This window comes from Varanus komodoensis, unplaced genomic scaffold (genome assembly GCF_004798865.1).
Source record: "Varanus komodoensis strain SLA01 unplaced genomic scaffold, ASM479886v1 scaffold15, whole genome shotgun sequence".
Lineage (NCBI taxonomy): Eukaryota > Metazoa > Chordata > Lepidosauria > Squamata > Varanidae > Varanus > Varanus komodoensis.
Window position 1 is genome coordinate 2,190,313 of NW_025335440.1, and position 13,105 is coordinate 2,203,417.

Below are 13,105 nucleotides of genomic sequence, written 5' to 3' on the forward strand. Positions count from 1 at the left end.
GTTTGCTCAGGAGCCTGGTGGGGGACTTTGCCAAAGGCCTTTTGGAAGTCCATGTAACTGATATCTAGCAGATCACCCCATCTATGTCTTTATTGACACTCTCAAAGGACTCTAAAAGGTTAGTAAGGCAGGATTCAACTTTGCAGAAACACTGGTGGTTCTTTTTCAGTAAGAGTTCTTCCCCTACATGCTTATTTTGTTTATTTGTTTGCTTGTTTCTTTGTTTTAATTTATAGAGCAATGAATAACCCGGCAGGGCTGTCTAAACAGTGAACAACAAGATGTAAGACTGATTTAATTACAATTGAAATAAACATTACAATTTCTGGAGGTGGTAGGGGTATGTGGAATCAATCAGTGATAGTAGAACAAAATCTAACAGGCACATTGCTAAAATCAAGTTTCAAAATACCTGAAAAATGGTCAGTTTTTGCCTGACACTGAAATGAAAGTAATGAAGGCACTTGGTAGACCTCGCTAGGAAGCCCATTCCAAAAGTGTCTTATTTTATAATTACATTTTATTTTTTGTAATTACTAATTTTCTATGTATACTTCCCAGTGAGTCCTGGTTAGGACTGTTGGATGAGGTTTTATAAATGAAATAAATGAAAATTAAAAAAAAATAATCACACTTGCTCCCAATTCACCCAGAAGAGCTGCTTAGCAACACCTCAGTGTTGACCTAACCCCCGCTCCCAGGTGTGCATAGTCACTCTCAAAAAGCTCTAAAGGGTTAGTGAGGCAGAACTCACACTTGCGATAGATGTGTTCACTCTTTCCTGTAAAGCTTATTATTTTGCTTGGTTGCTAATTTTAGCTTTAATCATGATTCCTGCCAATTTATCTAGTAAAGTTCTGAAACAACTGGCCAAAATCTCCTCAGTCCTTGTTTTAAGTTGTGAAACCATCAATATCACATTTTTGTCCTTGAACATGACGACGGATACTGCATGGGCCCAGCAATTTGTTGGCTTTCAGTTCCTTAATGAGGTCAAGAACCTTGTCTCTTGCTACCATTATTTGCCTCAGTTCCTCAGACTCCCTTCCTGAAAACATCTGTTCATAGCTACCTGTGCTATATCTGCTGCACTGAAGACAGGTGAGAAGCATTGCATTTCCCTGCAATCGCATGATCCTCCTTTACTTCTCTTTACCTCTGCTGTATCCAAAGGTCCAGCTTGCTGCCCAAGGTGTGAACCAGGCAGAGGCCACAGCACCAAACGAGGCAGCTCAGTGGCTCACACCTAACATGCTCAGCTCGTGCATCGTGAAGCCCCACCACTGGTGCCCACGTTGCTCCCTCCCGTTGCTCCAGTCCAAAGGTCATCTTGAATTCCAGCCTGGACCTCTGTTTCTCCTGCGACTCCACATGCACACGTGCAGGTGCCCTTTGCATTACGAAAACACGTGGGCAACCAATTTTCCTAATAAAAAATGTTTTTGATATCACTCCCCCTCCTACTGCAACCCAGAAATAAACTGTGGAGGAGCCACGGAAGCATCGCACATCCTCATTTTTAAATCGGAAAGGAGGGTACAGTGTGTCAGAAGTTGGGGGGGTGACTATGCTACAACGAAGTCAGTGGGATTATGTAATGGGTCATTATGCAAGAGTGGCATGAAAGGAGGGAGGCATGAATAGCAAGGAGCTAAAATATACCTTATCAATAAGCCAAAAGAGCATAAGTAGGTAAGAGGGTTTTGCAAAATACTTTTGCTGTCCAAACATGTTAAAATTGGAAACTACCCTTCCAAAGTTACTTTTCCAAAAAACAAAAAGGAGAAACATTTTACAGTGGTGGGGTTTACCCTGTCCCACAGAACTATGAGACCGGTAGTTCACCAGGAACTCAAATCTGGGGCAGCTGCAAAGTGGCCTCAAGTTCAGGAAGAGAAGCCCAAGGAACCCGCTGCGACGGCATCCTGAATGGATTCCTCGCGTATCGCTCCTGCTACGCACTGCACACACGCTTAAGAAGCAGAACACGCATTGTGGAAGAAGGTCCTTACTTTTGTATTCGAGGTGAAATCCTGCAGCAGAGACGCTGATGTCGGAGTAGAAATGCAGGTAGAGTTGGTTGGAGGTGCTGTTCAGCAACGCAGGGACTGTGGTTCCTGGCATGGAGGTTGGGGTGGGGGGGGACACAGGAGGCAGGGATGTTAGCAGCACACACACCTCTGTAATGTTGCAGTGGGGCCAGGCAGGTTCAAATCCCCTCCCGAGGCACCCTTTTGTCAGTCATCCTTCCATCTCTGTTAACTAAAGCAAGGGATGGGGAGCTGGCTGCGGGGAGTCCATGTGGGGTTACCCCGGCTTCCCACACACTCCTGCCAAAGAGAGAGACCTCAGAGGTTCAGCACTGAGCCCATTAAAATGCTAGCGGATTTGAAGATCCACTCCATGCGTCCACTGGCTAAACAGTCGCTCAACTGATCCTTTCCTAACGGGAGAACCGTGGCTCATGGGTTGCGGGGCCACCAGCCGCCACTGTGCGCCCCTCCTCCCTCCTGCTCACCCTTGGCGTTCAGGACAAACCCTGCCTGTGTGCGAGAGAGAATGCAGCCCATAATACGGTTGGTCAGGCTTCGTGAGTACTGGTCAAAAATGTCGACAGTGCTTGGTGAATGAAAGGGCAGAGATGCCTGCCTGTCATGCAGTTGGACGAACAGGCCTGCAAAAAGGGGCTGGGGGTGAGCAGGTGTGAGAAAGGCGCAGTGGGCGAGGGTCAGAGAGGACGTCTGAAGCTCCTCCTCTGGTTTGCTCTGCTCCGGCACCTGAGCGGCAATCCTGAACACGGTAGGGAAGAGCGAGTCCTAAAATGATTCAGCTGGGGAGGAGCAAGGATGGGGACAGGTGGTGACGACAGGAGGCTCCCAAGAGGCCCTGCTGTCCCCCACTACGGCAACTTATGCAAAGGGAGAGCTGGGGGCAACGTGTCAGTTCCCCAGACCCAGGCCAGGCCCCAGGAAAACTGTCTGTGTCAGTCGATGTGGAAAATGTCACCGCTTCTTCAGACTAAACTGAAGATTCCCAATCATGGTCTTTCCTCCAGGATGCAAAGGAAGAAATAGGATGGGATACTTGTGGGGAGGTGGCTGTGGCTGGGATAGAGACTGCGCAACCTCCATTCTACCTCCTGTTTCCCCTCATTTGGCTGGGGGACTGGGTCTTCTGTCTCCCTAGAGGGGAATTACAATGGCAGGGAAGGAGGAGAGGAGGTGAGGTTCGGCAAAACCCGCCATGGGTGTTTTTTCTTGTTCTTGGGGACACCAGCCTGGAATATTGAGCCCAGTGAGTGCCAGTGTGCGCCATGCTGGCCACATCTTCTTGCAACCCAAAAGGAATCTTTCCTTGACTGGTTCTATGCGTAGCGATAGCCCATGCAGGGCAGGCTTCAGAACTCACCTGAGAAGCTTCCCAGCATAGTGGCTGTGTTATCTCCTCCATCGAAGACTTCTAGTGAATCCCAGTTCTGTTCAGTGACAAAACTGATCACTTGGATCTGGGAACCGACACAAGAGAAGAGAAAATGAAAACAGTTGATTGATTGATTGTATAACTAGCCTGCAAGGAACCGAAGATTCTTCTCTATTTCTTTTTTCCTTCACAACAATTCTGCGAAAGTCTGAGACTGACCAAAAATCACCCAGGGATTCAACCTGGATCACCTCACTCAACGCTTTAACCACTATGCTGTGCTGGTTCCTACATGTGGCATTCTGTCAATATTTTAATGAGCAAGTCATTTGTAAGCAACAAGAACCAACACCCTTAAAGCACTCATCTCTGCTTACAGGAAAAACTTTTCATGTTGGTTAAGCTGCTGAGAAATCCATTATCTCTCCTGGGGAACCTGGAGAATTGCACTGAAGAATTCTGATGTGCATTGAAGACCATTACAAGGCTTTTCCACAGGCAAAGTTTAAAGTAGCACAGGGCCAACCGGTTCTCATTGCCACCCCAAAGAAACTGAAAGCATGCCCTGAAGTGTACCCAACATGCTTGCAGAAGCACATCGCAGGGGAAAATCAGCAGTCAAGGGCAAAATTTCATTCCAGGAAGCTTTCCTGCAATTGCTGTGGTTGCCTTCCAGAAAGCCCTGTTCAGAATCTGTGATACTCTAGGCTTAGCAGAAATACGCACCACTATCTCAGGACATACAGGAAGGAGAGGAACACATCCCATGAATTAATCCTCCCAAGATTGTGATATGGATGTGTTGTCAGGTTGACTTTCTCCAGAATATGGCAGGCTGAACTACTGATCCCGAAGGCTCTTGGTAGCCTCTGGATTCAGAAAAGTCAGCAGAGAAATGCAGCTGCTGGAAGCAAGAACAAGACAGAGTTCCTTCTCTCCTGTTCTGTTTGTGGGCTGCCCAGAAGTTGTTGGTTGGCCACTGTGGAAAAGAGGACTCTTTTGGGGGGCAGATGTCATCTAGACAGTATGGCAACATTACCAGACATAGATTAGCCTCTCCTGGGTTCTCAGAGAAAAAAAGGCCTCTGTTTGGAGAACATGAAGCATTCCCAAGGAAGATGGATGCCCTGAAGTCTGCCGAAGCCTTTATTCATGTTTATGCACGTGTGTGCACACACACACAGAAAAGTCAAGGTCGTACATCCCTGGGCAGGCTGTACAACAACCCTTTCCCTTGCCAGAATACGCGAGATGTGTGCAAGGAGTACAGGGCAGCACATGCTGATCCCACTCCCAATGACCCTCGCCAGCCTCGTCACCCCTCTTGTGCCAGCCTTGCTAGGCTCTCTTGAACGTAAGTAGTTCCTGCTTTGTTACAGATTCTTGTGGCAGGGGAAGGAAAGGAGCTGAAGCTCAGTTCAAGGGAGTTGGGGTGGGGGAGATGGGCCTGGCACACAAAGGATGTCGGCAGCACACCGGAACAGGATTCCAGGCACTATTCTTCCTTCGGGATTTCTCAGTGGCCTCTGATGGCTTCTCGTCAGCACTGGCCTTCTAGCTGTTTCCTTCACAAGCATTGAAATTTCCAGGAGACAAAGAGGAAGCCACCAGGGATGAAGGATCCATAGCTAAGATATATTAGAGTCTATAGGCAGGTGTCAAAAGCAGGCCTGGTTGGGCACCTGGCAAGAGCCCCCCCAACCAGCAGGGGTCCATTGATAAAAGACCCCTAGAGCTGCTGATTCTTTTCTCCATCACAGCCTCCTTGTTCTACTGCCTCTTGCTTAGGTCCAGATGACATTGGGGATGGGGGGGAGGAGGAGGAGCAAGGGATGTCATCACAGGAGGTTTCTGATCTCTGGTCTCTGTAGGGACAGGGCCAACTTCTCTCAAAACATAACATTCCCGGTTAGAAAGCTCAGACTTGGAAGTGGAACTGGATGGAGAAAGGGGTGGCTTGGAAGTTGGCAAGGACATGTGAGTGAGCAAGAATTGTCAGACAGCTCCTGAGACCCAAACTGCCTTAGGTTGGGGAGGAAACTGTAGACAAAGGAGATCCTGAGAAGGAGAGGTGTGAATTTAGTAACCCAGTGAACCAGCATCAAGCCAAACCAGCAGGCCAATTAAGCAACACCCAGCCTTTCTGTTGTCTAGCCCACGAGCAAAGTGAACCTCCTTGAGGATGGAGTCAAGCCTTTCGGGAAAGAAAAAGAGAAAAAGATCTGCAGTGTGGAAGTGACTCTTCACATAGGCAAGAGCTGCTCCAGAAAGCCACAGAGTACATGACTTTGACTGATGCTCCTTGAGAACAACTTCCTTAAGAAACACCCTGTATAACAGGAAAAGCAAAACAAAGCAAAGACCTGTCCAGATCAAATAAGGGACTGTCCCTTTAAGGTACTGTTTAGATCTTCTGGAAAGAGAAACAGAGAACATGTGTTCACAAAAGCCTCTGCTTATCAAGCAAGCAATGGGCAGCAGTGCAAAGAAAGAGAAGGTGGAACAAGTACTTATGGTGTCAGCCTTGTTGGTGACCATCATGGTGAGAAGGTAAACTCAGTGAGGGAAGGGGACAATGGAGTGGGGTCTTGTCCAAGAACCTTAAAAACCTGGGTGTTTCTATAAATGCAGAATCAAAATTATGCAAAGAACCTTGCACGTAATTTGGTTTATAAAGGGATTCATCTTTCAAAGACTTCTGAAATACAGAATTGAAATGCTGCATCAGTCTTTTTCATTGTATTAGAAAATCAGAGCAGCTGGTGGGGAAATGGTCATTCAATTTGCTTGAAGAAGCCTCCATCATGGTGGAAGGCTGAGCAACCCTTCGTCCTGTACTAGCTTTCTTCAAGGAGCAAAGTTTCAGGTGGTTGTTGTGGTTGTTCTTGGTGGGGGCCCTCAATCAGGCAGTCCCTCAAGCAGTTTCAAGTGACAAAATTCAAATAAAGCATCTCCAGCTGATCTCAACATCTGCAGAAAATGACCCTCACCCATTCTCCATCTTCTCTGGATGACAAATTCATATTATAGCTGTGCAAAGCATCTTCTCCTTTGCTGATCTCAGCAGAGGAGAAAGGTATATGTCAAAGGAGTGATCATAAAACATAATCTCTGGTGTTCGCACTTGTTTTCCTCCTTGACTTATCTAGAATAGCAACACAGAGGGAACTTGAAAGCCAAAACAAAAAACTTCCTGAATTCACCCTGCCAAAATGCTAATAACCCCCACGAAGCCTTAACCAATCCCTCTGGCATCTCCAAAATTATTCCCCAAGTCATTATTTCCTGTATCACAGACTCAAGGATTGGGCTTCACGCCCCACATCCATTCCTAGCCCCCCCGGCTCCCCCTTTTTGGAAAGGCATAAACAGCCTAATGTTCTAATTCTACATTGATGAGCAGGATTTCAGCAGGGATCAGTGTGTATTTACTGCCTGGGATATAAATTAATTCACCCAAGAAAGAGCTGCCTCTGGAATGAATAATTCATCTCAGAAGCACCAGTGAGCACACTGATTACATAAAATTCTCATTGGCCTGACACTGCCTCTGTTCTGCCACAAAGAATGCATTTGTTTCCACCACCGTGCCAATTTGCCACTCTTTAACCTTTATCTGTGGTACAAAACAGGAGTTAATGGATGGCTGAAGGTGCGGGCATTTCAGGACTCGGAGGCGAGTTTCGCTGGAGTGCTCTGGAGCCGGGTCTTCGCAGCTTCCTCACTAGTGGGGCACGGATGTCATCCACCACACCCCCGAGAATGAACTGCTTCTTCTGAGCGTGGCTGCAACCCTCACAGGAGCTGGGGAAATGAATTTTCCCAGCAATAGCATAGGACCTCTTGAGTCACCGTTCGAGAAGTCTGGAAGGCACCAGACTGAGGAAGGCGGCCCATGAATCCTCGTCAGGCGAGTTTGGATGTTTAAAACATCTTTTTCTTTTTGTTTACACACATTCTACCTCTGCTTAGCCAGGAAGCCACCAGGAATGCCAAAGCCAGTGCGATAGCTAGTACAGCGCGGTGGTGAGAGCACTGGAATGTGGACCTGGGAGATCTGGGTTCCAGTCCCCATTTGGCCAGGAAGCTCCCTGGGCCAGTCACAGACTCTCAGCCAAACCTACCTCACAGGGTTGTTGTGGTGAGGATAAATGGAGCAGCGTATGCTGAGCCTGGGGTTCCCCACAAGAGGAAAAAAGCTGGGAAATGATGTATTGTGAGGAGAAGAAGGAGGAGGAGCATGCCCACATTTCAGGATGCTTCTGTTTCCCTCTCAAGTGGACCACGCCTGGCCACCTCGGGCTGCTCGCTGTTCTGTTGGCAGCAGTATCCAGACTTCCTGTCTTTGAGGAACCCTGCTTATTATTTTATTTATTTATTTATTTATTTATTCAAGACCTTTTTAGACCATCCCTTACCATACTACTTGCTGAGCAAAACCTGCTTGCAGGACATCCGGGGGGCCTGTGCACAGTTTGCACGAGGCGTTCCACCTGCCAGTGGTGCCCAGGCAGGCTCACTCCATGGCAGCTGCATGGAGTGGGGGCATCCGTAGCACTAAGGCAGCTGCTCTTCAGGTCTGCCTCCTGGCACCACTGATCAGCTCATTCTGGAGGGGCCCTTAATAGCTTCTGGGAAACTTCAGGTTCTCTGGAAGAAAACCTGAAACCCACTTCGATGGAGTGAGGTGAAAGGAGATGGATTTTCTTTTCTGAATAAAGATACATTTCCTTAAATGTCTTCATTTTCCTCCCCCTCCCCTGGCACACACTTTTCTGTTTCTTTTTAAAGCTTCCTTGCACATGTTCCAAAACCCCATTAGCAGCTTTGCCAGGGAGACTCTTGGTTCAACATGGCAGTCCGAACAAAAGGAGCAAGAGAGACAGGTCGGGTCTCTCTGTGCTCTCCACACCACTGCTTAAATGAATGCATGAATTAGTGCCTTGAAATCACAAGCGCAAATGCTCGGCAACACCCCCTCAGCAGTTTAATGGACACATTCTGACATTCTGTTCAAACGGAGCTTGCTTTCTTTTTCTCTTTTGTTTGTCATGCCTGCAGGAATTATCAATAACAATGCAAACCATTGACAACATATCCAGGGCTAAATTAACCATTAGAATTAAATAAATAAATAAACAAACAAACAAACACATGAATAAAGGAAACCTGAAACAAATCTGTTAATTGGCTTTAGAACCCAAGAAAATTGCCTCATTTTTTGATGCTAATTATTTCCTCTCTGCCTTTTGCCTGTCTATTGAAGCAGAACAATTTATCCTCCTTTCTTACAGTGTTAAAAATGTAAGCAGACACAGTAAGCCTCAGTAACTTGGGCTGGACCAGGCAGTACCCCTAGACTGTAGCTACATCAGGAGTACTAGCTCCCTGCATTGATTTCACAGGGCTTAGGTGAGGTGTACCTAACTCAATTTGGATCCGTAATATATACCACTAAATATTTTTGGGTGGTAAAATTTCACACCAGCCTGGATGTTAATGATTCCTTGGTCTTTGGATTGGTTATTAGCCATGGGCAGAGCAATTCTATGGACTCTGAACTGCATCTGGAGCAGTGCATGGTTTCTCTGAATCACGGCTCTTCCATGAGAACAGCCGTGTCATCAGAGCTGGAAGTTGATGCTTGGGGTTCATTCGCTCCCTTGTAGCTGGCTTGGAACACACCCCAGCAGAAGTCGTGAGTGGCCTCAGAAAAGGGTCTGGGATGGCTCCAAGGGTGGGGACGTGGGGGGACCAGCACCGCCAAGGTGTGGGGCACCAGGGGCACCCCGGCTTCCTTTCCTCCTGCTCCGAAGTGCCACAGGCAGATGGCTGAAACACACTTCCCATTTGTCATCTCCTCTCACAGTCCTGGCATTTGGGCCGACTGGTGTGGAAGCAGATGCTCTTTCAGGCACCTAGTCCTCATGCTGTGCAGTCTCATTGCTTTGAACTGGCACAAGGAATGGACTGAAAACCAATGAGCCCCTCTAGCGCAAGGCAGAGTGCTCTTGGTTATGGGTCCTGGTTAGTATTGCAGCACATCGAGGTATGTCTAGTTTGGCAACTCAGACTCAGGGCTGAATTCTCAGTGCTCCAGAAAAGATGAGGCTGGAACAGCAGCACCTGTCCTGTCGCACGAGGTCCTAGTTTTGCTTGGCAAGAGTAGTTGCCTTAGCTAGCTTAGCAAAGGAGACTCTTTGACGGGTTTACCTGTATTCCGGCTCCTTCAGGGACGGTTATTTTCCACACACAGTTGAGACTGTTCAAATAGGGTTCAGGGAATCCAGGGGACAAAATGGTGCCTTTTCGCTCCGTTAAGTTTCCACCGCAGGGCACTGAAACAGACAGGCAAGGCTCTGACACACACACAGCTTCCAGGCTGATGGCGAGCAGACTGCTGCCCTCTGCGCACAGCCGGTGCATCTGACACCGCTCCCCAGCATTCCTGTCACGTCCACTCCCACCCCAGACACCTAAAAGAGCAACCAACTCTGTGCAGTCCTCAACTAGATCTTCACAAGTTTTGGGATTTGCTGTGCTGAAAGTCACGAGTGTCTGTTTTTGCTGCAAAAGCCCCTCTTCTGAAGGGCACAGACATATCTGCGGGGAATATGTTCTCCATCTTCAGCATACTCTTTGCATCCATTTGCAATCAGCGCTACTCCAAAATACAGCTGATCAAGGGATGCGCAAGGAGAATGCAGTGGAGGCTGGTGGCTCTGATGTCAGAAAGGGAAGTGCTCTCCTGCAGGTTGTTGTGTGAACTTTTAAGGAGCTACCCACAGTGCTGAATGCTTCTGCGGTGCGGGAGGACGGGTTCAGCCTCAAGGACCACTTGTTGACAGTTCAGGCTGAAGCCCAGGGTGGCTTCACCTCCCCACTGAGGCCAGAGGCAGCCCATCACCAGGGCAATGCATTCTAGCAGGACAGCCTCTGCCTTGCCCCACTGTCCAGCAGCTCAATTTGTCTGCTGGAGCAGTGTGGAAATAATTCCAGCCTCATCCAACTGTTGCCCCATGAAGTTGCCCTTCCAAGATCTTGGAGGATGCAATTGTGTATTCACATATTATTGGAAACGGCGCTGCAAAGCCAGCGAACACAGACCATCCTGCTGTACAACACACAGACACCAAATTGCCCATCCTCGCTGGGTGCTGTTCAGCTGGATGCACGTCCTCCGTGGATGTTCAGAATTAATGATCTGCATTTGCGTTTGGACGGGGGAGAGCAAACCTAGTTGCCCAAGTGACAGGGACGGAGTCCTTCTTCTCCATCTCCTTGGAAAACATTTATGCTCTTTTGTGAAGGTGTAAACAAATCACCCTCAAAAAGACCCTATTCCCAGAGATGTTTGCATTCTGACAAAGCAATAAGTAAGTTAAAAACCTGTGACAAAGTCTCAAATATTCTTCACCAAGAAGAGCTGGATTCTGCATCTGGTGAATCTCATGAAAATTAAGAAAAACTATGTACATTTTCTAGCTTTGCCTAATTATTCTGAAACATTCCCCTCTCCACACACACACTTGCTGGGCATGAACTTGTATACATGAGGGATGTAAGAGAATTTGTCATTGGACTCCTATGAGGTTGAATTTCTAAGAATTCAGCCCAAGAACTTCAGAGCACACTGGCCCTTCCAGAGCTGTCTGGATTCTGCAGATTTGCAAATTTGTTGTCATTGTTGTAACTTTTTGTAATTTTACACAAATTTAGCCATAGAAAATATGGAAAATAGAAAAATACCAAGATTGCGTATTTCTCTGTAAACTAAAATGGGTAGGCATTACATATGTTGTGGAGGAGGTTTGCACAATTTTGGAGTGTAAATTTGTGCAAATGCTATGAATGCATTTGTGCAAAATCTGATTCTATTGATAAAGGGATGATTGAAGAAAAGGTGTCTGACAATCCATGAAACATAGACAGAATGACTCTTATAACATACACACATTCTGAGTATACTCTGCCCCCACAACACACAAATACATAAGCACTATTTTCAGGAAGCTGAATTCTGCACCCAGGTGCTCCACTACCACTGCTGAACCTCCTGTGCGTATATGTCTGCGATCATACATTTTAGTGTCACCTGTTAAGATTTGTTTCTATATTGATATTATGAACTATGTTTTCTCAGTCAATACAGGAGGTTTCCTGCACTTTAGACCCCATCCCCAGCTCATGTTGAAATCTGTTCATTGCAGTCCATGTCTGGATTGAAAAAGAAGGGGATACGGAATGTGTTTGCAAAGGCCTAAAATCCTAGTTCATGCCTCTTTAATATGCACTCATCATTCCTTGCTGGGATCTTTACAGGTTATTACGTGACAGTGTTACTCTTTTTCAGAGCCTTTTCCTATTTTATTTTAGAGCAGGGAAAATGGAGTTCATGAAAGTGAAAGGAAACATATTTTCCTCCTTGCCCAGTTATGATCTTCTGCTGCACCACAGTGCCACCTAGAGGTTATGTAGCAGAAGTGCAATGAAGGAAAACCTCTTTGTGTAGAGCCTGGAAGTCAATTCTGCAGCAAAATGGAGAACAGCTACAGATGGCTAATGGCCCTGTGTAGGAAAGCTTCTAGCTTCTCAGAACCCCAAAGCTGGAGAAGATGACGGAGGTGTGGCCTTATGTTCAGCCAGCCACAGCCCTGCCCTGGCGGGTACATACCAACGCAAGCAGGCACGGAGGAGTTCCACTGGGCGAGTGCTCCAGGCATTGTCAGGCACTCGATACTGCGGGATCCCTGGAGGGCATAACCAGCACTGCACTCGAAGAGAATCACAGCGCCTACGGAGAAATCACTTCCTATCCGCCTGCCATACCGGGGTTCCGGCACAGAGCTGCACTGCGTGGCACTCGTTCGTGGAACCGCTTCAAAAGAGGTAGAGAAAAGTGTTATTCAGGGACTCGGATGAGAAACACCTCAATGCAGGCTCCTTTTATGGCGGAGTGTTAGCTGCCATACTCTGGCATGGGCCTCTGCAGTGTGCATGAGATCAAATGCAGGACACAGGCTCAAGAGATGCAGGAAAATGAGAAAGGATCCGGTGTGGGGGAACCAAAATGATCCAGGGTTTGGAAACACTGCCCTATGAGGAGAGAATGAGAGAACTGGGCATGTTCCACCTTCAGGAGAGAAGACTGAGGAGAGACATGATACCCCTCTATAAGGACCTCAAAGGCTGTCCCAAAGAGGAAGGTCAAGATCTCTTCTTGCTAATGCCAGAGTGTAGGACAAGGAATAATCAATTCAAGCTGCAGCAACCCAGGATCAGGTTAGATATTAGGAAAAGCTTCCTCACTGCTAGAGCAATAAGAGAGCAGAACCATCTGCCTGGAGAGGTGGTGGGCTCTCCCATGCTGGAGACATTCAAAAAGGAACTGGACAGCCCTCTGAGTGGGATGGTGTAATGTGGTGTCCTGCAACAGCAGGGGCTGGACCTGATGGCCTTCCTGGCCCCTTTCAACTCTCCTCTTCTAGGATTCTACGATTCTGTCAAGAGGGGAGTAATGGTCCCCAGGCAAAGGCAAACAGGTCTTTGCTGCGTGGAGGCTTTTGCAGAGATTGCTGAATGCCCAGTGCGACTCGCGCACATGGGAGTCGGCCGAGGAGGAGGAGCACGAAGTGACTGTTCTTCCAGAGAAAGCCAGAAAGGCTGCCTTGTGGGGGGGGGGGGG

At 47.6% G+C, this 13,105-nt stretch overlaps 1 protein-coding gene across 1 annotated transcript in view; it reads right to left on the minus strand.

Moving 5' to 3' along the window:
• LOC123020788 (CUB and sushi domain-containing protein 2-like) overlaps window positions 1-13,105 on the minus strand; it is a 429,441-nt gene that overhangs the window by 97,541 nt on the left and 318,795 nt on the right. Inside the window, exons 24-27 of the mRNA XM_044424965.1 lie at window positions 12,095-12,298; window positions 9,634-9,758; window positions 3,409-3,505; window positions 2,013-2,117 (exon numbers count right to left, since the gene is read on the minus strand). Coding sequence (XP_044280900.1) covers window positions 2,013-2,117; window positions 3,409-3,505; window positions 9,634-9,758; window positions 12,095-12,298 — 531 coding nt within the window. The remainder of the gene's footprint in view (window positions 1-2,012; window positions 2,118-3,408; window positions 3,506-9,633; window positions 9,759-12,094; window positions 12,299-13,105) is intronic.